A 22,789-nucleotide genomic window follows, 5' to 3' on the forward strand; every position below is an offset into this window, starting at 1 on the left:
TGGTGTTAGTGTGGACGAGTTTATGTGCACCGGAAAACAATTTCCAGTGTTAGTGTCCAAAACTAGAAAAATATAAAAAATAAGAGAATAAGTAACTTGTAATAATATACTTAAATAAGTCATAATACTTAAATTCTAAATTAGGTAAAACAAATACGATAATTAGTGAGACAATTACACTAATAAGAAATTTAATGTATAATTAAATTATATTAATATACTAATTAATTAGATTAGATATTATATTATTTAATGATTACAATTTATTATACATTAATATAGTAATTACGTGAGCCAATTAACTGTGCACATGATCAATTATAAAAAAAAAGAACTTAAAAATCACATAATAAAATATAATAAATTAAATTTATTAATTTATTAATAACATAAGATATACTTTAACAGCGATGAAGGTGGCCCTATGATGATATATCTTGGAGGGGCTACAACAGAGACGTTCTGAGTGGATTCTCTCCCACGGAGGTTGAGAGTTAGAAGCGAAAGGAAAGCGGATAAAGGAAAGGGAAAATATATTTTTTAAAGGAAGAAGAGACCAGAGACGGAGAGTGCGAAGAGTGTGGGAGTGACAATTTTTGGTGTTTTTTCGACGGTACGGTTCGACGGCGTCTCGTTCACTTCATCTTGATTCTCAATATATTGCGTAATTCAAAAATTTTCAGTTTTGTTCAAATATTTTTTTTATTTTTTCGGCTCCCATGTGATGTGAGTTCGTATCCCAAATTTAATTTTCACACAGGCGTTCATCGGCTCGAGGTGGGACCCACTAGATGCATACACAGCTGGGCCTGTATCTTTTAACGTCGGGAAGTCGGGAGGGAAAATTTCCCGCCATTTCCTGTTGCTAAAAAATGCGCTACATTGCAGCGCCGATCTTCTCCTTCTCGTCGAACCCTTGCAGCTACTCTGCCGGGCAATGGCCGAAACGCCCGAGAAACTTCGTTCCTACACTCCATCGAAGTCGAAACTATCTCCTGCTTCGGTTCTATCAGGTCCTCCGACGCCAGGAGCCTCCGTAACTCCTCGTCGGTCTCCTCGCTTGACTGCTTCAGTATCCGATGCTCAAACGCCCAATGGATTTATTCCCAAAGAGAAGTGTTCTGATGCCGATTTAAAAACCCCTAAGTCTTCAAAAAGCAGGAAAAAATCGTTGCAACTATCCGATAAGCCATCAACCGGAGCTCCGATACCTCCTGTATCTCCCGATCCTGTAGACTCTAAAAAGAGAAAGAGGGCAGCTGAGAAGAACCTGAAATCGAGTTATTCTGGGAATGCGAGACCTAAAAAACGCTTGTATTATAGGAAAGTGGTTTATGATGAAGGTGAATTTGAAATAGGAGATGATGTTTATGTGAAGAGGCGGGAAGATGCAAGTGCGGATGACGAGGATCCCGAAGTGGAGGAGTGTCGTATCTGTTTTAAATCTGGGAAGTCAGTCATGATTGAATGTGATACTTGTTTGAGTGGGTTTCATCTGAAATGTCTCAAGCCGCCTTTGAAGGATGTTCCGGAAGGCGACTGGATTTGTGGATTTTGCGACGCTAGAAAGCGGGGCGAAGACGTTCAGCTTCCAGTGCCTCCGAAAGGTAAAAAGATCCGTAGAACAGCGAGGGAGAAACTTCTTTCTAGTGATTTATGGGCTGCACGTATCGAAAGGTAATAATATGGTAATACGTTGCTGTATTTATTTATACTTAAAACTATTGCTGTTCTATTTCGATCATACCAGTTTCTGCTCACTGAGAATTAGTGGTTACAATAAAGGTCTCGGTGTTACTCTTACTGCGGTTGCTTATCAATGCTTCTGCTCAATATAATTCGAGCAGTTTGTGGAAGGAACCCGATGGAAGGTACTGGTTCAAGGGTCGTTGGTACATAATTCCAGAAGAGACTAAAGCTGGGAGGCAGCCACATAATTTACGGAGGGAGCTTTACCTGACAAATGATTATGCTGATATTGAGGTAACCAGATATGGTAGGATTGGTTATATCAATTTACGAGCCAAGTGTCTTGTTTTACTCTCGGAGCCATCAGTGGGTTCGATTCAATCCATGACCTCAAGTTTATGCTACTTACCTAATGGAATCAACCTAATGTAATCTTTCTTACCAGCTAGGGACCAAGTTAATGCTACTTACCGATTTTGTCAATGATGAAATCAAACTTAATTGGTCCAAAAACCATGATCTCTGGCCTAGTTTTGGGGGGACGTGAAAGCCATCGGGATAAAAATGTCTAGGTGGATATGTGCAAAAAAATGCATATCGAAATTGTTAATGAAAAAGTGTCAGTAAACAGTTCGGAGTAGCTTCTAATAAGGATATAACAGGGTATCATTTTCCGATGTTGGGTATGTTTAAGGGAGATCTTCTAGTGTGCCTCTTCTACGGGCATGTCAGCGTAAGTTGAGACACCTACATCATATAGTGAAGACTGGAAACAAATTGATGCAAATTGTTCAGAAAAGACTTGAAGAAAGAGGAGCACTCAGTTAGTTTGACCTTGCTGTCAAATTAATATGCTGGTGGGTTTAAAATTGTTGTAAGAGTGGCAAATCAAATGAAAGGGGTTGAAAGCCATCTTCAGTAAGCTTGATGTGAAAATTAGAGAAAATAATGTATTGATTAGAGCTAGCTCCCTAATTTGAGATTTTCACCACCTGGAAGTATAACATTTGGTCCATCATCTTTTTGTTATTATTACTATTGTAAGGCATAAAACTGCGATTGCAATGATGAACTTATCCTGTAAATTTTATTTTGAATGGGCTTGAGAATGCTACTTATCACGTCAACAATGACACAATGTATTTGTTCGCAGCTGTTTTTATGGTTAGTCAACAAACATAAAGCTATCTATGACATCAAACAGAGTTTGGGATTAGTTTGCAAGTAGTTATGTCAATGGGATTTACCAAAAGTCACAATGATGACTCTTTTTTTTTTTTTTTTTAAGAGACCTTTTGGAGTTGCTAGGGAGTGAAGTGAAAGGCATTGAAGAAGAAAAAAAATCTTGTGAAACACTTTCAAACTAAGGATTTAGGTTCTCTCAAGTATTTCCTTGGGATTAAGGTAGCAAGAAGTAAAACAGGAATTGTCCTGACAAAGAGAAAATATGTGATTGATATGATTCATGAATATGGATTCTTGGGATTTAGGTTTGCTGAAACACTTATGGAGGTAAATCATAGTCTCCATGAAGAAGATGGAGTCGACCTTAATAATAAGACTATGTACAGAAGGTTAGTAAACAAACTTATTTATGCTGCACTAACTTGACCTGACATCATTTGTAGTGAGCATGGTTAGCCAATTTATGGAGTATTGAGGAAGATACATCTGGAAGCCTCACACAAATATTATGATATTTGAAGGGTGCACCAAGAAATGGGTTGTTGTACACACCATATAATCGCTTGTAAATGTGGAGTTTAAATTGGATAGAAACTCAGGATACTGTTTTTTTGTTAGTGGAGACATAATTAGCTAGAAAACAAGAAACAAAACATTGCACCCCTCCCTAGTGAAGAAGTAGAGTACTGGTCAGTGAAATGGTTCACACAATTAGTGAACTTCTATAGGTGGGATCAATAATACAAGATCTGAGTTTTCCTACTATAGAAGTTAAGAATTTTTTTTTGTGAAACCAGACTGCTATATCTATGGCAAGTAATCCAGAGTTTTATGAGCTGACTAAATATGTAGAAGTTGATTGCCATTCTGTCTTTGATGCCGTAGTGAGTGGAGCCATAATCATTCCCTATTTCAAATTTGTGGATCAGTTTGGTATGTTTTTACTAAAGCTTTGGGAAAGAGAATTTTGGAATTTTTGTACGAAGTCCGGCTTTCTTGACATATATGCTCCAGCTTGGGGAGTGGTATTGAAATATATGTAAAATGGTATTTTAGTCTTTTTCTATGCTTGTATTTCCCTCATAGGATAGCTGTTAGCTTGTCATTATATTAGCACTATAAACGTAAATTTTCATGTCATGCAGAGGTGTAATTAGGGAGATATAAGTGTGTAAGTGTAGAGGGACATATATGTCTTTGTGTGATTCTTTTCACATAAGTGAATTTATAATAGGAATTATGGTCAACCTAAGACCTGACGGCTGCTGCTTTCTTAACACTGCCTTTCAACTTCTTCTATTCTTTCTCCTTTCTCTTTCTTCTTCTATTTCTCCTTGTTTCTCAGATTTTACACAATTTTTTATTTCTCTTTTCTTTTTATTTTCCTTGTGCTGCTGTTTCGTGTATTTATGTGGTCTTTAACCCTTTTCTCAATGACATTTCAAAAGCATGTGATGCATCCACTGTGTTTCTTGCTTCTCATCATTGTCATCTTCACTGTCTACATTCACTATTGCAGATGGAATCCATCATCAGGCACTGTCAGGTTCTGAGTCCTAAAGAATACTCCAAAGCCAGTAATGATGGTGATGATATATTTCTTTGTGAATATGAGTATGATATCCATTGGCACAGTTTCAAGCGTGTCATGGAGGCAATTAATGAGGATGAGGTAGGTTGTCAGAAACTCCATATTAGTCCTCTCTCCTCTGTGCCCAAATTAGGGTCAATGTAATTCTTGAAGACCACTGGTAGTTGTTTCTCCAAGTCTTTCCTTGAATGCAGCTTAATATCTGATCTAGGCATCTAGCTAAGGGTTGCAGTCTCAGGAGTACATTCCTCTTGCTGGAATCCAGCCTAGAGTGCAGCTCTATGCATGTAACAGAAGAAGACTATGGTTTATACATCAAATCTGTTTTAATGTCTCTTACAAGCTATGAACTTGTGTCAGAATGGTGGGAAAGCAGATAGTGATGAAGATTGGGATTTTTGCAAGGATTCTGGCTCTGATACTGAAGGAGATTCAGGGTGTGAGGAAGAGATTGCAAACAGGTTTTCAACCAGCAAATTCCCAGACCACAAATACAAGCTCCATGAAGTTGCGGCGGTAGTGGTTAATTTTTTGGGATTTAATTTACATCGGCGGAGTCACATTATTTTAGGTACATCAGTAGTGTTTCTAAATGATTTCTATTGATTCAGAACTCAAGGAAGGGGAGGATTTTTGGCCTTCAAAAGATTGGAATAAAAAAGATCCCAGAACATGTCAGATGCCACAATCAGACAGATCTTGAAAGGGCAAAGGCAACACTTCTCTTAGCAACCTTACCAAAATCACTGCCTTGCAGGGATAAGTATGTCCTTACTTCTTGGTTTTTTTGGGTTTCATGCCATATACTTAAAACTTATTTGAACAATGATGTGCTTGTTTGGCAGAGAAATGGAGGAGATAATGTCATTTATTAAAGGTGCAATATGTGAACAACAATGCCTTGGGCGTTGCCTCTATATTCATGGAGTTCCTGGAACTGGCAAGGTAGGTTTCTCCTTTTAGTATGTGGCTTCTTTAACTATTGAGATTCTTCTGTTGCCTTAAATGACATCTTCGTCTGAACTTTAATATCAAAATGCAGACAATGAGTGTACTTGCAGTGGTGAGGCATCTACGATCTGAAATTGATGCAGGAAGGATAAGGCCATCCTGTTTTGTTGAGATTAATGGCCTTAAATTGGCTTCTCCAGAAAACATTTACAGGGTAAGACATTTAGTATACCCATCCATGCATCTTTGCTTTTGTTCTTGCAGTTCTTGTTATAATCTGAGGTATGTTCAGGTCTTCTATGAGGCACTCACTGGACATAGAGTTGGGTGGAAGAAAGCACTTCACTTACTGAATGAACGATTTTCAGAGGGCAACAGAAAAGTTGGCAATGTAGACAATCAGCCCTGTATTCTACTCATAGATGAGCTTGATCTTCTTGTAACCAGAAATCAGTCGGTATGCTATTTATATATCTATTAATTTCATATGACTGTTAAAGTAAACCATCATGCTGTAAGTTTATGAAGGGGTTTGCTTTGTCCGTGTGAGAAATATTGTATTAATATTTACAGTGCATGCCATGTCAAAAAAATATTTACAATGCGCTTCTCATTGCAGGTGTTGTACAATATTCTTGATTGGCCTACCAAACCCAACTCTAAATTGATTGTAATAGGTAATATTTTACTTTTTGAATGATACTGTACTAAATGTTTACCTGACACTTGGCAAAACTAGTAGCAACTCAATTAAGTGCCATTTCGTTGCACCAAATAATATGCAGGGATAGCAAATACAATGGATCTCCCAGAAAAACTGCTTCCTCGAATTTCTAGCCGAATGGGAATTCAAAGGCTCTGTTTTGGCCCCTATAATTATCAGCAACTGCAAGAGATCATCTTGAGTCGTCTTAAAGGCATAGATGCATTCGAAAAGCAAGCTGTTGAGTTTGCTTCAAGGAAGGTAGGTACCACAGATCAGCACCTTTACAAATTGTTACTGTATACATGGACGGCAAATATCCATATCTATGGAGCATGGTTCTAAGACGCTTACCTGTTGGACAGTTTCAGTAATCCATAAATTGAGCCAAATGTATTATTTGGAAATGCTAAACAAGCAACTTCAGCTTGCAAAACTGATTGATATAGAAGACAATAGAAATATACAATGTGTAGTTGATCAAATTTTTTTGAATTGGTGATGGTGGAAGTATTTGTTGACTTAATGCAATTCATGACACATTGATTGATAATTTAAGTGCTTTTGCAGTATCTTTGGATTATTTGCCATGATTTGCATTGCATTAAGCGACATTGTTTGACAGTAGTAGGCTGGCCCTGTTGAATAAACTGAATTGGATAGAGTCCATTTACCACTACCAGATGGATCAGTGTACAAAATTATGGGGCATGTTTGTCCGGCATAGTCCAGTCTGAAAGCCTAGGTCTAAATTTGACAACTCTGTTACCTTTATAAATAAAATACCATGCACATGTAATGAACATTAGACATGAATATGAGATGTCAATCTATTCTTATTACAATTCTATGCATGTGATATTTCATTAACAGAGATGGATTGTCCAATTAGGAGTTGCTAAGTATATTAGGAACTCCATCAGTTAGTCTTCAAAAACCAATCACAAGCCTAGGTGAAAGAGAGTTTCCATCCGTTAGTTGTTAAAAGTTCTGTATCTTGTGGGTGCTGAATGTATCAAGTCAATTTGAAGGGTGTTTTAGTGGGTAGAAGTCCTACATATGTTATGGATTTGGAAGATCAAGGACACACAAGTTGAGAATAAGCCTCCATTATCAGGTGCTTGTTTTGGATGGAACTGTCCCAATTTCTGATTGTCAGGTGAATAAACATAAATATGCATTGACCATTTTCTATGTCACACTGGTGATTTGTGACACCAGGAAACCTGGTGTAATGTTCAAAAAGAGCCCTCCCATGGAGCTGCCTGGTCAGAGTGATCAAAAACATGGGGAAAGACTCATATACTTGATACCAGCATAATAGGAATGAAACAGAGACAATGATGACACTAGGATCGGTATTTGAATGAACCTGCTATGGACTTGGAAAATATATAGAGCTGTCATGGAAGATCCAAGTTTGATCTTGATCCTGACAGGACATTCACTTCTCTTGTTAGATCTCAAACTTTATCCATGCAGATTCTATTCTGGGATCTGTCTTTTTATATTTTCTCATCTAGAAGAGCACTCGTACTTCATAAAAAAAAAAGAGCACTCGTATTTGGGTGAAGAAGTACCGCAACAACCCGACCCAAAAAAGTAAGGCCATGTTAGTTTTTAGAATGTTAGCTTCAGTAAAGCTTGATGCTTCAGACAATGTGATAAATTTGTTCCAACTGTAACATCCTTTATTTTATAGCACACATCCCTTCTAATTTAACATGTAACAGAAATAATTTTGTGATTTAATGTGTTGTTTTATTTTAATATCATCAATTAACCTGATTCAACATGTCTTGATTTCTATGAAATTGGACAGCTTGGTTTAGATTTGGTATGTGATCGAGGATATATTGATTAAAGTTAAAACTTCTGTCTTCTCTACTAGACCTGATTTTGATTCCGGTCTGTTTTCATTCATATCCATCAATGACTTGCATAGACAGAACTCTGAGGTAATCTTGTTCTTATAACATTTACGGTTTCACCAAGTCATATGTCTATCCAGGTTGCAGCTATATCAGGAGATGCTCGAAGGGCACTAGAAATTTGTAGACGAGCTGCAGAAATAGCAAATTATCGACTTAAGCAGTTATCATCACCTTCCACAGCTTCAGCCTCTACTCATGATAATATTACCAAAGGTAGTCCTATGTACATGACCAAATCCAAAAGAGAAGAAGAAACACTTTTGAAGATCTTAATTAAATTAGCAAAAATATCTGCACACTCTTTGATTGAATTTAATTTCTTTCTCAATCTTCAGCATCTCAGAATTATGTGTGCCAACTAAGTATTACTGATCTCTTTTCCCACATAGGTTCTTTTGGAAACACTAAATGTTTTTGTTCGTTACATTATTCTTCCATGTGATACTCTTCTAAGAGCTTGATTTAGAGGCTGATAAATTTTTTTTTCTTTAGAAATTACAAATTTCACTTTTATCAGAATTTTACTTCTTGATACTTATTCTCGTTTTCCCCTTGTTTTTGTTACTTGTTCTGCTTTTTCCATGTTTCTGAGTCCTAGAATTAAGGTCCTTTAACAGTGAAGTTAGCATGCTCTGCGTCTTTCCTTCCACTATTTTAAACGGTTATGTTGATGCACTTTAATAGGCTTGTCATTGTAATGCCCCAGGCAGAATCTTTAACTAGTCAAGAAATAACTGTTATTTTCTATTTATTTCAGAAAACCACCTTGTCAGCATGACAGACATTGAAGCAGCCATACAAGAAATGTTTCAGGCACCTCATATTCAGGTAAAATGTGTTTTAATAGCTGTAACCTTCCCTTTTAACATGGCAAGATAAAATAAGAGTTTCTTTGATGATGCTTTTTTTTATGTTGCCGAAAAATAAAAAACAGAGTTCCGAAATATATAGGATGTTGTACTTTAAATAATAAAAGAACTCTGGTCTTTATTGTGATACTTTTGCAAGCTTGCTTGATAAAAAAATTGTTGGCTATTTATCATATGAAATACCCATAATTTGAGTTCATAGAATTCTAGTAAATTTAGAAGCTTTAGTTTAAGGAATCATTTGGAATATGTTGTAATATTTTATTTCAACTGATATATATTTTTTTGAATGTGACAAATTTTATTCAAAGAAGCCAAAAGAGGCGAAAACCAAGGGAGAAAAGAAAGAGATAATGAAAAGTAAAATATAGTAAAAGAATTTATTAGGCAGCCCCCAAAGAGAACAAGGTGTTGATGATTAATGCACTACTTAGCAAGAAAATTTGCAGAACACAACACATGATTCCAGGTAACATTGAGGTAAGCTGTCATATCCTTAATTTAGAGGAACAGGCTCCACTTTAGAGTCTCCCTTGACAATTAGTTGCTGGGAAAAATGCTCAGAATAAAACTGAATATGTCAACATTCAGCTTTGGTGGAATCAGCCGTACCAATAGGCCCTGAAAAAGAAAGGTGAATGCTCTCCATTGTTTCAAATAACACGCCAATGCTGCTAAGGCCTGGGTTGCCTCTACTATTCTCATAAATTTTAGGTTTAAGGTGTCCCATCGGAGGGGAGACCACTTCATACTACAATGTAACCTTTTTGGGCAGCAAACAGCAAACAGCAAACTTCTCCAGTTCTGCCTTAAAATGACACTTGTATAGTCTTTGAAGTCATCAGTGTTCATTTTTAGGGCTTTCACATAAACACAAGAGATCTCAAGGAAGGAGAGAAGAGAAGGAGAAGGGAAGAATTCCAGGCAGGGAGTGAGGCTCAAGAGGCTTAGAGGTTGATGCTCTTCCCTATGCCCAATGGGCTGTATTTATAGTTGTAGAGAGATGTTAATAATGTCAATAATGCCCTTAGGGTTACACTTCTTAAAAGAAAAAAGACATAAAAGGATATACACTAGCTTGTATAATTACAAAGTCATGCCATACTTTATTGAGGTGTTATTCTCTTTACCATAATACCACCCTACACACGTGGGTGTCTTTTAACAATCAATAAGCTGAGCCCAACAGAGGGCTAAATGCATTGTCTTTTCAAATAACTGCCTCAATTGAAGAGACCTTCCTAGTGAACACTGCTCATTCCTCTCCAACAAAATACTCCCAAGTAACAGCTGCCCCCAATCTTCCATAAGGATGCACCCAACTTTGGCAGGGTGAATATAGTGAATAATTTTATTAAAGAAAACTAAGAATACAACTGAGTGGATGCTTCTACACGAGCTGTTGGAGAACTACACTATCCTTGCCAGTGTATCTGCAAGGGCCATTTGAGAATCTAGTTGCAAGAGGCCATAATTTCATCAAACACATGAGTCATCCTCTGTGGAGGATCAGAATTATTTTTGACAGAATCACCTTTGATAATGAGATGATCTGTAAATTTATCTTAAAGATTCTAGCCACTAAACAGACTTGGTTTCCTTTTCATTGAAGTCTGTAACACCAAGTTGATCCCAAATAGGTGAGAATAACTGACATCGCTGAGTCCTTGAAAACACCATGTACCTTCCCAGACCCAAATCCCTTGTGCACAGCCCTGTCAAAAATGAATTTAATGTTCCCAAGAGGTGCTGGAACCCACCACCTGACACATTTTATCTTGGACAGCCATGCTGTGGATCTCCTATCTCTATGCAGTGCTGCACCTGGGAAGTCTCTAAATTAAACTGATATATCTCTTTCCTTTGGGGTTGTATTAGTTGGACCTTATTTGGATTATTTTTGTGCTCATTAGGGTTCCCATTTGTGTTTAATTTTGACCCCCCATTTGTGCCAAAGTATTTCACTACTTAAAAGCCAGGAGAATTGCTTTAAACATTGGGTCTAATGATCTCTTAAGAGTGATTTCAAATCATTGTACAACACCTCATTTCTTTCTTTTTTCCCACTTTTATCTCTTTTTCTCTGTGTACCTTGCTTTCTTATTCTTCCCAAATTTCATCTAAAAAAAGATTGTTTTGAAATAACTGTAACACATTTCTGTGGGTCTTATGTAGCTGGAGTACTATAGTGCAAACCATAAAATTTTAGGATGCTTTCTTTTTCACTCTCATTCATTTTTGTACTCTCAGCATCTTCTTCCCTTATGATACTAGTTTTTTGTTCACCTTGAGAACTTTTTTGGTTTGATGGCAGAAATCACGTTAGGGCAGACCTAAGATTTTAAAATTTTTACCGTCTCTTATTGCCCTGTTTTAAAGTCCATATCAGAATAAAGAATCCCTAAGGCTATTTTTTGTTGGAAAAGAATCACTAAATCTTGACCATAAAGGTATTTTTACTCTCCTCTTAGTATTTTATCTCATCTTTAGTCTAATTTGTTCTTTCTGAATCATTTTCTTAAATGATTCCCTTGCTTACCTACATAACATGCACAGACATATCTCTATGTGAAGGTTTTGCTCCTTTTTTTGTACAGGAGGAAAAGAAATACTTCCATCAATTGACAGAATACCAGAAATAGGATTGTCTTTACTTCTCACAGAAAGATCAATATTTTTTTACAGGTAATGAAGAGTAGTTCAAAGCTGAGCAAAATTCTGTTGGTGGCAATGGTACATGAACTCTATACTACCGGAATGGGTGAAGTAACCTTTGAAAGGGTAACTCTTGAACTCTTTAATCTTTGAGCGGGAAGACTTTCTATCTTAATGATAATAGCAATTTCCAGCAAACCATTACTGACTCCTAGTAATTTCCATTGTAGTTGGCAATGACAGTGGCACGTCTCTGCAGGAGCAATGGGGAAACCTGCCCCGAATGGGATACCATTCTAAAGGCTGGGTGAGTGAATTTTAGAGTAGTGAATATCGGTTGCTTATGTTATTTAGAGGTACTTGATGGTTTTGCTTTTCATTTTGCTGTGAGCTTAACTAAAGCAGAGAATATTGTTATAATTAATTAAATATGTAGAAAGAAAGAAATGCATATCTAAAGCTATGAGTACGTTCAGTTCTTGTTTTCTTTTGTTTATGGTCGTTGTTGTTGATAGTTTTCTTTCAACAGTTGCAACCTTGGTCAGTGTAGAATCATTCTTTGTGAAGAAGGAGCCAAACACAGATTGCAGAAATTGCAGTTGAACTTTTCCAGGTAAACTTCTGTGCAGTTGGTAGTCCATTTTTCATAATCTTCAAAAAGGAAACAGTACAGCTTTCAAATCATATAACAATCCTCTGGTGCCAGCAATTTATTGGTCGATGTGAATTGTCTTCTGGATGCAGTGATGATGTGGCTTTTGCATTGAAGGATTGCCCCGAGCTCCCTTGGCTAGCCAAGTATCTGTAATTGGGCACTTCTGCAAACTTGTGTTTGAGACATTTTTATTCGGTATTTACTCTTGAGGACAAATTTGTTTCGGTACACAAGCTGTAACATGCAAGGGAACTGGTAGGGGCAAACTCCCATCCAAAAAAGAATTTGTGATCCCAACATTGGCAATAGATTTCGAGATTTCTGCCAATGTTAATGGGAAATGAGGTCTCTGAACAGCAGGTAATTGGTTGAGGTCCTTTCAGATATACTCTCCCTAATCAGTCGCAATTTTTGCAATAGTTTTATGTTATGAGCCTCAGTTGAGTAACAGTTTTTGTATTTGACCTTCTATCTGTAACATTTATCTTTACTTTACTGTTTGAACTTTATTGGTTCATTGAATTTTGCTCTATAATAGACTTGTTATCCATTTATGGCATATTTATGGGTATTGTTTTAGCCACTATTTGCTGCCTTAGCTATCTCTTGTTAATCTTTATCTAATGAAAGATTTCAAACTCTGAAAATGTAATTTTTTCTTGTCTATATTATGCCAGACAACTGATAAAGAAATGTCGTGAATTTGGAGTATTATGAAGTTCAGTCTGTGCATGCTAAAAAACCTAATTAAGGACAAACAATCAATAATGTGTATCCAATTTCTTGTGCAGCCAAGAAAATTTGCTCAAAGCTCCTCTTACATTACATCTTGGACTATCGGAGTTGAATGTCACTTTGACACAATTAATGGAAGTGTCATCCGAAAAAAATTGAATAAAATAACTCGAGGATCTTTCTTTAGCTGCAATGTGCAACGGATATTTATAATGCTTACAAGGACAAAGAATAGTATTTCTCACCCCTTGCCAATAAGAAAATATGTAACTATGCCTACAACCTTTCACTGTGTTCTCAACAGGTTGCAAGTGTAATAGAACTCTATATTCCAACTGCATTCTAATTGGCGCTTACCAAGAGGCATGCCTCTGGCAGTCCAAACTGCTTTCTTTCAGAATGCATATGCTGCCTCCATGGTTCGTTGTACAGTTTGAAGTGCAGTACCTTCAAAAGGACAAAAGCTTGTCAGATCCATATTATTATCAGAGCGACATGTAGGTGTTAGTCTATGAGATTTTGTATCTTAAAGAATTTCTGGGAACTGGTGAAATTTGAGCTCAAGATCATGCAGGCTTGCTTGCACTATAAAACCCACATTATGGCCATTGAGCCAAAGGCCCAATGGTTCCAGCGGCAAAAAAAATGATCTAATTCTTCCATTGTTTCCTATCTGTTGTTGAAGTGTCTAATCTCTGTACTTGCTGAAGCAAATAGCCAATTGTACATTGGTATGTTCCCATTCTTGTGGATCCTCCATTCTTATCATTCATTTGTTCAACAATTAGTTCACAAGCTGTTAAAATACACAAACTCAGTCGACTTGGGGCTATGCAAATAGAGTAATTCAGCATACCAGAGCTTGAATTTTTGTGCTCAGCACCTAGAAAATTATTTAAGAGGTAGAAATAATATCTCTACACGCAATACCACTGCTTCTTTTAACCTGCTTTTGTCTTTTTTCTTTAATCCAACTATGAAATGATGATTGGGAAACCAAAAAGGTCATATACGCATAGCAACAGAAACAGTGGAGGTCCAGGAGGAAATCCAATATCATGTGTTATTTCATTAAGAGCTGTCCTATGCTGCTGGGAAAACAGAAACAAGTGTGGTTCTACATGTGGCCAAAACATAGTTGATGCATGCAAATATCCAGGAAACAATTATAAAAATAGACCTAAAGAATGCAACTGAGAAAGCCATATTATGAAATTTTGCTTCAATTACCTTGGAGGTAGACCTAGCTCGTTGCCTCAAGGGAAAAGCAATTAAAGCTTTTCAAGTTATTTTTATTTGGACTACTGTCTTTTATAATGTAAAAAAAATCTAAAAATTTAATTTTCTTAGTAAGGGAGGTAACTTGGTATATTGTAATTATTCATAGATGTCTTTAACATCAGACAGTTTTTACCTGTATAAATGTGGCAAAAACGTCATCTTCCCCCAATTTGAAGAATTCCACAGCCCAATCATCTAAACGGCCAGTTAGTTTCTTTTGTCTCTCAGCTTCAAGCAACACAGAATCACGATATAAAAACCTTGGCCAGATCTTCTGCACTTTTGCTAGCATGAACTCTATTTCTGTCTTGTTAAATCCCTGAGAAAGAAAAAACCAGTGTTACCAGCTTAACAACCTCAGTCTGTTAATTAATCCATGCTTATTGGTAAGACAAAGGATTTAACTACCTGGAGAGTTTTTAACATGTCTGGGATCTCATCCTCTTGAATGCGGACAGCAAAGCTGTCATAGTTTAGCACATTCTCATGAGGCAGGAAGATACCATCCTGAAGATAACATAGAAGTTTAAAATTACTAACAATAGTAATAATCTAAAAAAAAGGAATCTCACTTGAGGTTCTTTTTCCAGTTATATCACATCTCACTGAGAAATTTTAAATAGGAAGTACTGAATCTACATTCAAAATAAAGTTCTGTAAATAGAATAGGAGAATTATTACCTGAATGACAACTGGTATGCACCCTTGCAAAACACAGTCTTCCATTCGACCACTCCAGCCATCTCCAGGCAGGACGCCACAGAAAATAGAGCTGGCTAAGTCATTAAAGTAATTAGAAGATCTATGTGAAGTCACAGTCACATTTTCTGAGTACTGTTTTCCGAGGTTTCCCTCCTTATTTGGAATTGAACCAAATTCTTCTGCCAGTTTCTGTCTAATACCCATACTGTATCTGTTCACCTCAAACAACATAACAATACTCATGAGTTGCACATAAAAATAGTACTGTGGTAATTAAGTTTGTAACGGCTACAGCTAAAATGCATACGTGTCTTCCGGTCTTCCATTTTTGTAGGCTGGTCCCAAGTTTCCATTGAAATAAAACAGTCTTCTACGCTCCTTGAGCGATCTGCCAAGAAGGTAAATTATAGTTCATTTCAAGTGTCTTTGGACAAAAATCTTACACAGGATAGATTCTGAAAAGTACCGGGCCCACAGCTTTAATTTTAACGAAGCAGGGTCAGGCCTTTTCCATGCAGGAAGGACAAGATCCTTTTCTGGGTCAAAGCACGGGTGGGCCCCTCTTCTATCAGAAGAAATAGTGTCCCAATTGTCAGCCCAATATGCTGTTGTGGAGTGGTTGTGCTTTGAATTGGTGTTGCCCCAGTGCACTAGCATCATACTATTCCAAATCTCCTTCGGAGCATAACAAGCACCTTCATCCCATGAAAAAGACTGCCTTCAGGATAGAGAAAAACCATTAGAATGCAAACAGACATATTTGAAACAAACCAAAGATTGCCATTTCGTTCTTAGCTGCCAAAGCAAGGAATTTTTACTGTATCATACCCAAATATGGTCTCTGCCGGAAGAGCGATTCCAGAAAGGATATTGCTGAACTATGTGGTCATAGGCCTTCTTGTAGAAGTCCAGAGTGAGGGAGCTCCTCAAACCCATGTGCTCCTGGAAGTTCATGAATAAATATGAGAAAAAAAGTTTTCTTTCATCAGGGACAATATTATCACCAAGGCCTTCTTGTAGAAGTCCAGAGTGAGGGAGCTCCTCAAACCCATGTGCTCATGGAAGTTCAAGAATGAATATGAGAAAAAAAAATCTTTTGTCAGGAACTGTTATCACCGATTGACATTTGACATATAAGTCTTGCAGGATGATTTTGAAGATGATCAATTACCAAAAATGGTAGTCTTTGCCAGAGGCAGTGTTGGGTACTAGTGAAAGAGGTCTCAACTTTTGAATTTTTCATCTTTTTTTTTTTTTTAATGAATCTTGTCCAACATAAAGGTCACAATGGTTCTTCACAGTGTCCCCTTGAATGATCAATGTACTATTTCGTAGGTTGGAAGAATTGAGAATAAATAGAGGAACATGCATTAACTATAAATATACAATAACTATAAGCAAGGCCTGGAAGTTATGGCAGTAGAGTATACCTGCGCACTCAGATGGGGTGCATCGTCTGCACGAGTTATCAAGCATGCATCAAGAACTGGTACAAAGAAATAATCAGCTTCATCACCATTTAGTGTCCGATGAGGGCTAGCCAAGATGCTTTCATAGAGAGCCATCTAAGTGAATGTTAATGGATAAGAAATAAGTTAAGACGATATACGTAGCCAGCAAAAGGAACTCATGTGTCTTCTTTCCTGTTATATGCTTGAAATCAAGAGTTCAAATTTCAGCAAAGTTTTTTAGCTATTTCATCAAGAAAGTGAGGAAAATAAAAGAAAAAGGAAGAAGGGATACCTGTGCACCATATAATTGTTCTGTCCACAAAGTTGTATTCTGATCAGTATAAATTCTATTTACACATTCAAATTTGAAATGTCGACCCTGTGGCATCTCAATGTTAACACATTAAAGTAATATGTAGTGCTGGCTTTGTATTAAGAGTAATAAACACAGAAAGCATGAGCTTACCTCAAGCAGGTGGCTATTGAACTCTGGTGGCAAATCATAGACATATATAAGGGGCCTTTTCTTTTTCACCACTGCAGTAACATTGACAATTTTATCTCTATAATGAGCATTATTTGGTAAATTGAGGGTTGCTGGTTGAAGCCATCGAGGCCATTTGCCTATAGAAGATAAAACAGAAGGGATACTGCAATCTGTTCCATGCCACCCATGGTCACACTGAAAACAAAAAGGGGGAAAGAAAAGGCAAAAAGAAAAGATCAACTTGATTATTTCTCCCAGGTGAATATGTTACTCAACCATAAAATGCTAAGACATAAAGAAAAAGTCTTATTGCTTACTTGACAGAACCCACCACGACAATGTCCGTTCCCTGAGCATTGGTTCAGACAACTGCATACTGTGGGTATCTCGCAAAACTGGCCCCAAAGACCATCGTATTTACAGTCACATTCCTCTTTGAAATGCACTTTGGAAGCATAAGCTTCTTGGGGATCAACATTACACCACCCTGGCTTGCTTGTATTAGTGGTGAAGATGTTTTCCAGATCAGCCAAGCTCCAGTTGGTCAACGTAGGACCACCTGGTTCGGAAGGTAAGCTGAGAAACCATCAAGCTCAGTAGAAACCAAAAAATAAATAAATAAAACATATAAATGATGGATAGTGATTTAGAGCAAAAATTCAGTAAAAGCAGGTAGTACTTACTTGATTTGAAAGCCACATGCCTCAGCCACTGGACGGTTAGGATATTTTGTTCCCTCTCCACAAAAGCACATTGCTCTTGTTGTGTCACAGTGGGCTGGGCAAATTGAAACAACCTGGTACCCATAAGGCTGGTCCAGGGATCCTGGATAGTTGCAGTCTAACTGCAGTCTCTTAGAGCAATCGTCCCCTGGTAAATCAGCAAACATTGCAAAAGTCATAGTTACAGTTAACAAACTCGAGTTTGACATAGTCAAAACCATATTGCAAAAATTTTTTTTTTTTTCATGCATAGGTGGATAAAAGTCCCGGCATTTAGAGGCCACCATGGGTGCTCCATGCTTCAGATTGGTCTTTTGGGCACGAGAGCGGTTACGGGGAATAGTCCAAGAACTGTTTGGCTTGGAAGATCCTGAGCTTTAATGGGGGGAAATGGCCTCTTTGGCAAGTCATTTTAGGATGAACTCGGCCTAATCCAATGGATGGAGATGTGCATTTACATTGAAAAAGATTAAAGGTTGGTACAAATATTGTAAAAAAAAATTGAACCAGACATAAAAACATATACTAACCAGCAAATCCATGAAAGCATCTGCATTGTCCAAGTTCACTATTGCAAATGCCTTGACTGCTACAGTCATTCTTGCAGTCAAGTTCACCAATTCTCTGTCATATAATAACGGAGCTCTTGAGTACATAAGTCCTTCACATAGGGAAGATGCAGTGAACAGCTATCCTTAACATTAAAAAAGCTATCCTTGTCATTGCTTCCTAGAAGAGCAAATCTTACCAAACTGATGTGCAGCATGAGAATGAGGCAGCATGCAATATATTAAGTTCATAAAAATGACAGTCACATTACGAAAACTTTGTATAGGAATACTAGATTCTAGACGTTCTTAACAAAGTGATAAACTCATGTTCAAATGCCCCAAACCAAAACCAGCCACAAATCTTCTAATGGAAAAGGTCATGAAAAAACCTACAGGTATGCTAGATGAATGATCCAAAAATTGTACTCTCATGCAATGTAGATCTTAGTGGACAGGTAAAAAAGTAAAACCAAAAATCTCACACTAGGAAGAATCAAATAAACACACTAGTAATTTTTTCCATACCTCAACAATATCGACTGCAGCAGTAACGGAGTCACAACCAGAAAACCACCTCCCCATCTCTGCCTTCCAAGGAGCGCCTCGGTAATATACTGCGCCATGAGTATCGGCAGGAAACCTAGAATCTAAATCGAGGTCCAACTGGACAGTTCCTGTAAAATTATTATCCTCGCCTTCCACTGACCCATTAATGGGAGGGCATGAATTTTTTATTTGTCGAGTTCCGAAGTAGTCTAGAGAAGATGGTACGAAGGGGTATAAGAACAAATGAACTAAGGACGCTAATACTACCAGAGAAGCGATTGTTGCAAGCAAAGACCAGGAACATTTCCATTTCTGCAGAGGGATCATTCTATCAAGACCTGAAAAGCAATACAAGGAACTCTTTGGATTTAGATCAGCTTCTTCCATAATACTTCTGGCACGTAGAGAATCAAGAACTCCATCATAAAAACCTTGTCTTCAAAAGGCCCAAGAGGATGGCGGAAAGACGGAAATGTAACTGAAAATAGAGAAAGGATACGAGATCGGGCGGCCATTTGCTCAAAACAAAGCAACAACAATTATTTCTACCCCGAATTAAGGAAAAACTGCAAAACCACAGTTATTTCTACTGACTCTAAATTTTCTCTGAAAAAAAAAAACGATAATATACTATAAAAAAAAGACCATAAATTCCTACCACTCATTTGGAAGTTGACAAAATGGTAAGACTTAAATTTCTAAGAACCAGTGCCAAATGCTAGAAGATTAAACTACAACTAATCCGCAGTATCCTAAAAATCAATTTCACGCAATCAACATCAAATTCTTGTAGAACCTCAAACAGTGCCAGCCTCTGCTGAATCTGAAATGCTGCTGCTAAGCGTGTAACCACCAGAATGCAACAAGACTCGAGAGCACGTCAACGGAAAGAGTAAACGGGAGATAAGATTCCGGAGCACACTACGAGATGCGAGGGGTAGCAAATCCTGAAGACTGAGCTACGCTGTACCCGTTGAAAACCAGAAGCTGCCAGCCTTTTCCACCTTCGTCGTCGAGAAATAAAGAATTAAAATAAATTCGTCAAAATCAACTCAAGGTCATGCGGATGATTCCATAACAATATCATTTCAAGGGGGGGAGGGAAGCCGCCAAGGCTCTCGCAGGGAGTTTGAACAAACTGGCATGACAATCATTCTCCAATTCTTTAAAGTTCTATTTCCTGTAATTTTACCTTTACTCGTGTGGGCCCCGAGTTTCCAGGACATGGTGATAATAAATTTCTGCCAATCATGAGCCGCCTCGTACCTCAAGGAAGTGGTTAAATATGTTATCTGGACACGTATGACTTTAAAACAGTTGGTTATTCTACGTCTTTGCAGACTTAATAATTGGTGATTAACGGTGGGACCCACTCAAAGTATTGATTCCAGAGCAGGGGTCACGTTCAGATGATTCGATGCGGGTGTTCGATTCCTTGAGACAGGATTTTGCTTGCTTGATCTGACAAGGGTAATATGGTCATTCTGTTACTCCATTAATAATATTAGCTGGCCTGAGAACGAAGGTTGCCCGTCGCCGAAAATTGATATAGCATTCAAGCTGGAGCTCTTGTCTCGTAGCTAAAATTGGAATCTAGCTGGAAGAGTTCGATAATTAACCTATATTTATTATAATTATAAAAATAAATAAATAAAATAATACAAAAGAGTCCAAGAGTTTGTAATGGAATCACGGAATCACCGCACTTGGACGGTCCGGATCGAATTGAAGCGAGTCGAATTCGGCTTTAAACGCAGGACGCTCACGACAGATGCTGTGGCGGTGCCGCCTGTCAGGCATAACGACAGCTTGCGTTGTGACAAAATTGTTGCAGAAATTTTCAACGAAGAAAAGCGCTACCCCGGATCCATAGCAGCAAATCGGAGGCTTTGGTTGTTTAATCAACCAGATCCAAGACAGGAGAAAATGCAATAATAAACCAATTTCATTAAATCAATTCGAGTACAAGAGTGATGGTTGTGAATATACAACACGAATTTCATTTGGTTATTTTTCTCAGATCAAATGTATCAAGGAATTGAACATTTAAAAAACAAAAAAATGTGAATTAAAGTATTAAATTCTGAACAAATGATGCAAAACATAATTTTGTGAAGATGGTATGATCTGTATGTTTTTACGGTTTGATGAGGTAAGTGCAAGGCTTCAAGAACCAGAAAACGTCTAAAGGTGCATCGTTGGCAACTACTGCAACTTTTGTCTTGTCGTCTTCCTTCTTTGGTTCCTTCGAGACGGCCGGATTCAGTTCCAACTCTTGAAGGACGCCTTTCTCCTAATCATCGTAATGTCAGACATTTAGGATCCTGTGAAGTAGGCAATTAAAGATGATTATTCTATGAAGGATTCCAGGAACAGTTTGCCTTACAGTGGTTTTGGGTTTGGGGAGCTTGAGAGGAGTGGTGGTTTTGGTGAGATTTTGTTGACTGAACGGGGAGGGGAAGCGTTGTGGAGTGGGAGGACATGATCTCACTTGCGCTGAGGGAATGTCTGATGGGTGCGCCATGAGTTGGTTCTCTCCTCCGCTGATTTGTTTCTTTATTTGTCTGCAATTTTTTTTGGGAACAACATAAGAGAGCATCAGCAGCTTTTAGCATGAGATCGATGAAAAAAGATTTAAAGATAGCTTGGGGAATTCTGACTAGGAGTTGTATAGTGATTAATTGAAAAAAAAGGAAATCACCTTTTCTTTCCGGTTTCTGGACTGAAGATCTTTGAGTGCAGATTTTCCTTAGAACTGTCTTTCTGATCCTCTGGAATCGCACTAGCAATGGCCTTATCCTCTTCAACCAGAGGCTGTTTCTCTTTAGAATTGAAGGCTAATTTCTTCAACTCGTTGCAGAAATCTGTAACGTGATTCAGAATATCTCTGCCGCCGAATAGATTCCGGGCAGAGAGGGTGCTCCGAAGCCGGCGAATCGGCTTTTCCTCTTGCGGGGAGTCTGCCGCTGCAGCTTGGCTGGAAAAATGTTGGCTGAGATTCTGATTCCTATTCTTTTTCTTTTTCTCACCGCTTGATTTGATCGAATCTTTGAGGACTTTGGCGGTAGAGATCGAGCGAATTTGTGATGGGTCAAAAGTAGAGTTTGGATTTTCGTTTTCCCCGTCGTCTCGGAACTTCTTTACAGTTTTGGATATGGGACTTCCGGAAGTCATTTTCTCGGATTTTGCTTTCATAAGAGAAGGAATGGCAGATGAGAGCCCTCTTCTTTTCAAAGTCGTGTCTCTAATAAAAATTGGCACAGAAACAGGATACCAAGCAGAAATTAGATTTAACCCAGAATGAGTGAGAACGGTCTGTTGAGGTTCTGTTCTTCTTCAAAATTTCTTATTACTTAAATGTAAAAAAAGAGAAGAAAAAGAAAAGGAATTATGAGATCAATCCAGAGATTTTGCTAATCGGAATTTCTCTCCAAATACTACCTTCTATTCCTCTCCCGAAGTGGTAATATTTCTGGATTACTCTCCAAGTTAAGCTGCTTCACCTGAAAATCGCAAAGAAACCTAGACTTTGAGACAAATTTAGAAACTAAAAACACCCAGCAGTACTAGAAAAAGCTCAAGCAGAGAATGGCACCTTAATCTCTGCGGAAGCCTTTGGGTGATTACAATCTGAAAAACCACAACAAAATTAAACAAAAAAATAGCTAAGAAATCACCAGTTTTCAATCTCATAACCATCATCAACAAAGAAAACAGAAAAAGAAATTACCCGGTCGGCAAAACCAAGCTTCGTCGTCGCCTGATTCATCCGGAGCAGAAAAATCGATCCACATAGGAGCATTTATACGCTCTAACAAATCGTCTACGACGAAGCTAGAATCAATGTTCTTCCAATCGATATCCATAGGTTCCATTTCCTCCGGTATCTGCGTCAGTGAACAGCAGACCAGGAGAAAAGGAAACAGAGATATTTTCGAGAAAAAAAAACCGACGAAACAAGAGTTACTAAACAAGAAACCGAGCAGAGGGAACGGAAACGTAGAAGTGAGTTTAGAAGCTTAGATTTCAGAGGGAAGATGACGAAGGGAAGGTCGGAACTATTTCTGCCAAGCGAATGGTCG

The 22,789-nt window shown here is 37.9% G+C and overlaps 3 protein-coding genes and 1 non-coding gene across 6 annotated transcripts; 2 read left to right on the forward strand and 2 right to left on the reverse strand.

Moving 5' to 3' along the window:
* The first annotated feature begins 874 nt into the window (after positions 1-874).
* LOC137940492 (origin of replication complex subunit 1A-like) lies at positions 875-12,791 on the forward strand. Of its 2 annotated transcripts, none has more exons than XM_068785592.1 (16): positions 875-1,677; positions 1,848-1,983; positions 4,394-4,546; positions 4,826-4,981; positions 5,077-5,228; positions 5,311-5,410; positions 5,508-5,630; positions 5,709-5,873; positions 6,036-6,093; positions 6,202-6,380; positions 8,131-8,266; positions 8,811-8,881; positions 11,608-11,703; positions 11,808-11,884; positions 12,107-12,190; positions 12,322-12,791. In XM_068785592.1, the coding sequence occupies exons 1-16, from the start codon at positions 938-940 to the stop codon at positions 12,383-12,385; spliced, it is 2,490 nt and encodes an 829-aa protein (XP_068641693.1). In that variant the 5' UTR covers positions 875-937; the 3' UTR covers positions 12,386-12,791. The 2 variants fall into 2 exon arrangements, with proteins under 2 accessions (XP_068641693.1, XP_068641694.1); XM_068785593.1 differs by having other exon boundaries at positions 4,871-4,981.
* Positions 4,454-4,534, forward strand: LOC137942272 (small nucleolar RNA snoR28). The gene has a single exon (XR_011110516.1). It is a non-coding gene; the product is annotated as a small nucleolar RNA snoR28 (small nucleolar RNA).
* Positions 12,792-13,002: 211 nt separating the features above from the next.
* LOC137941590 (uncharacterized) lies at positions 13,003-19,820 on the reverse strand. Of its 2 annotated transcripts, XM_068787071.1 has the most exons (15): positions 19,504-19,820; positions 18,687-19,045; positions 18,141-18,234; positions 17,572-17,758; positions 17,206-17,464; positions 16,868-17,083; positions 16,694-16,780; positions 16,381-16,515; positions 15,779-15,892; positions 15,417-15,664; positions 15,258-15,338; positions 14,930-15,161; positions 14,657-14,755; positions 14,382-14,567; positions 13,003-13,414 (listed from the first exon to the last, which is right to left on the reverse strand). In XM_068787071.1, exons 2-15 carry the CDS (start codon positions 19,032-19,034, stop codon positions 13,310-13,312), a joined length of 2,391 nt encoding a protein of 796 aa, XP_068643172.1. In that variant the 5' UTR covers positions 19,035-19,045; positions 19,504-19,820; the 3' UTR covers positions 13,003-13,309. The 2 variants fall into 2 exon arrangements, with proteins under 2 accessions (XP_068643172.1, XP_068643171.1); XM_068787070.1 differs by lacking the exon at positions 19,504-19,820 and having other exon boundaries at positions 18,687-19,469.
* An 847-nt stretch (positions 19,821-20,667) lies between these two features.
* On the reverse strand, positions 20,668-22,783 carry LOC137941574 (uncharacterized). The gene is made up of 6 exons (XM_068787042.1): positions 22,438-22,783; positions 22,303-22,337; positions 22,149-22,210; positions 21,409-21,951; positions 21,094-21,271; positions 20,668-21,000 (listed from the first exon to the last, which is right to left on the reverse strand). Exons 1-6 carry the CDS (start codon positions 22,580-22,582, stop codon positions 20,845-20,847), a joined length of 1,119 nt encoding a protein of 372 aa, XP_068643143.1. The 5' UTR covers positions 22,583-22,783; the 3' UTR covers positions 20,668-20,844.
* Positions 22,784-22,789: the final 6 nt, after the last annotated feature.

Source organism: Aristolochia californica, unplaced genomic scaffold (assembly GCF_029961685.1).
Source record: "Aristolochia californica isolate CCGP_79_NKW_82.1479 unplaced genomic scaffold, dmAriCali1.0.hap1 SCAF_9, whole genome shotgun sequence".
In the NCBI taxonomy this organism is placed as follows: Eukaryota; Viridiplantae; Streptophyta; class Magnoliopsida; order Piperales; family Aristolochiaceae; genus Aristolochia; species Aristolochia californica.

Coding starts and splice junctions, on each gene's coding strand:
- LOC137940492 (XM_068785592.1), top strand. CDS start 938: ATGGCCGAAACGCCCGAGAAACTTCGTTCCTACACTCCATCGAAGTCG. Junction 6,094..6,201: donor CTCTAAATTGATTGTAATAG/GTAATATTTTAC, acceptor AATAATATGCAG/GGATAGCAAATACAATGGAT. Junction 11,704..11,807: donor GTGAAGTAACCTTTGAAAGG/GTAACTCTTGAA, acceptor TTTCCATTGTAG/TTGGCAATGACAGTGGCACG.
- LOC137941574 (XM_068787042.1), bottom strand. CDS start 22,582: ATGGAACCTATGGATATCGATTGGAAGAACATTGATTCTAGCTTCGTC. Junction 21,952..22,148: donor CTTCGGGAGAGGAATAGAAG/GTAGTATTTGGA, acceptor AATTTTTATTAG/AGACACGACTTTGAAAAGAA. Junction 21,272..21,408: donor CCAGAAACCGGAAAGAAAAG/GTGATTTCCTTT, acceptor AAAAAATTGCAG/ACAAATAAAGAAACAAATCA.
- LOC137941590 (XM_068787070.1), bottom strand. CDS start 19,094: ATGGAAGAAGCTGATCTAAATCCAAAGAGTTCCTTGTATTGCTTTTCA. Junction 17,084..17,205: donor GTCGTGGTGGGTTCTGTCAA/GTAAGCAATAAG, acceptor TTTTGTTTTCAG/TGTGACCATGGGTGGCATGG. Junction 15,339..15,416: donor AAATTAAAGCTGTGGGCCCG/GTACTTTTCAGA, acceptor CCTTCTTGGCAG/ATCGCTCAAGGAGCGTAGAA.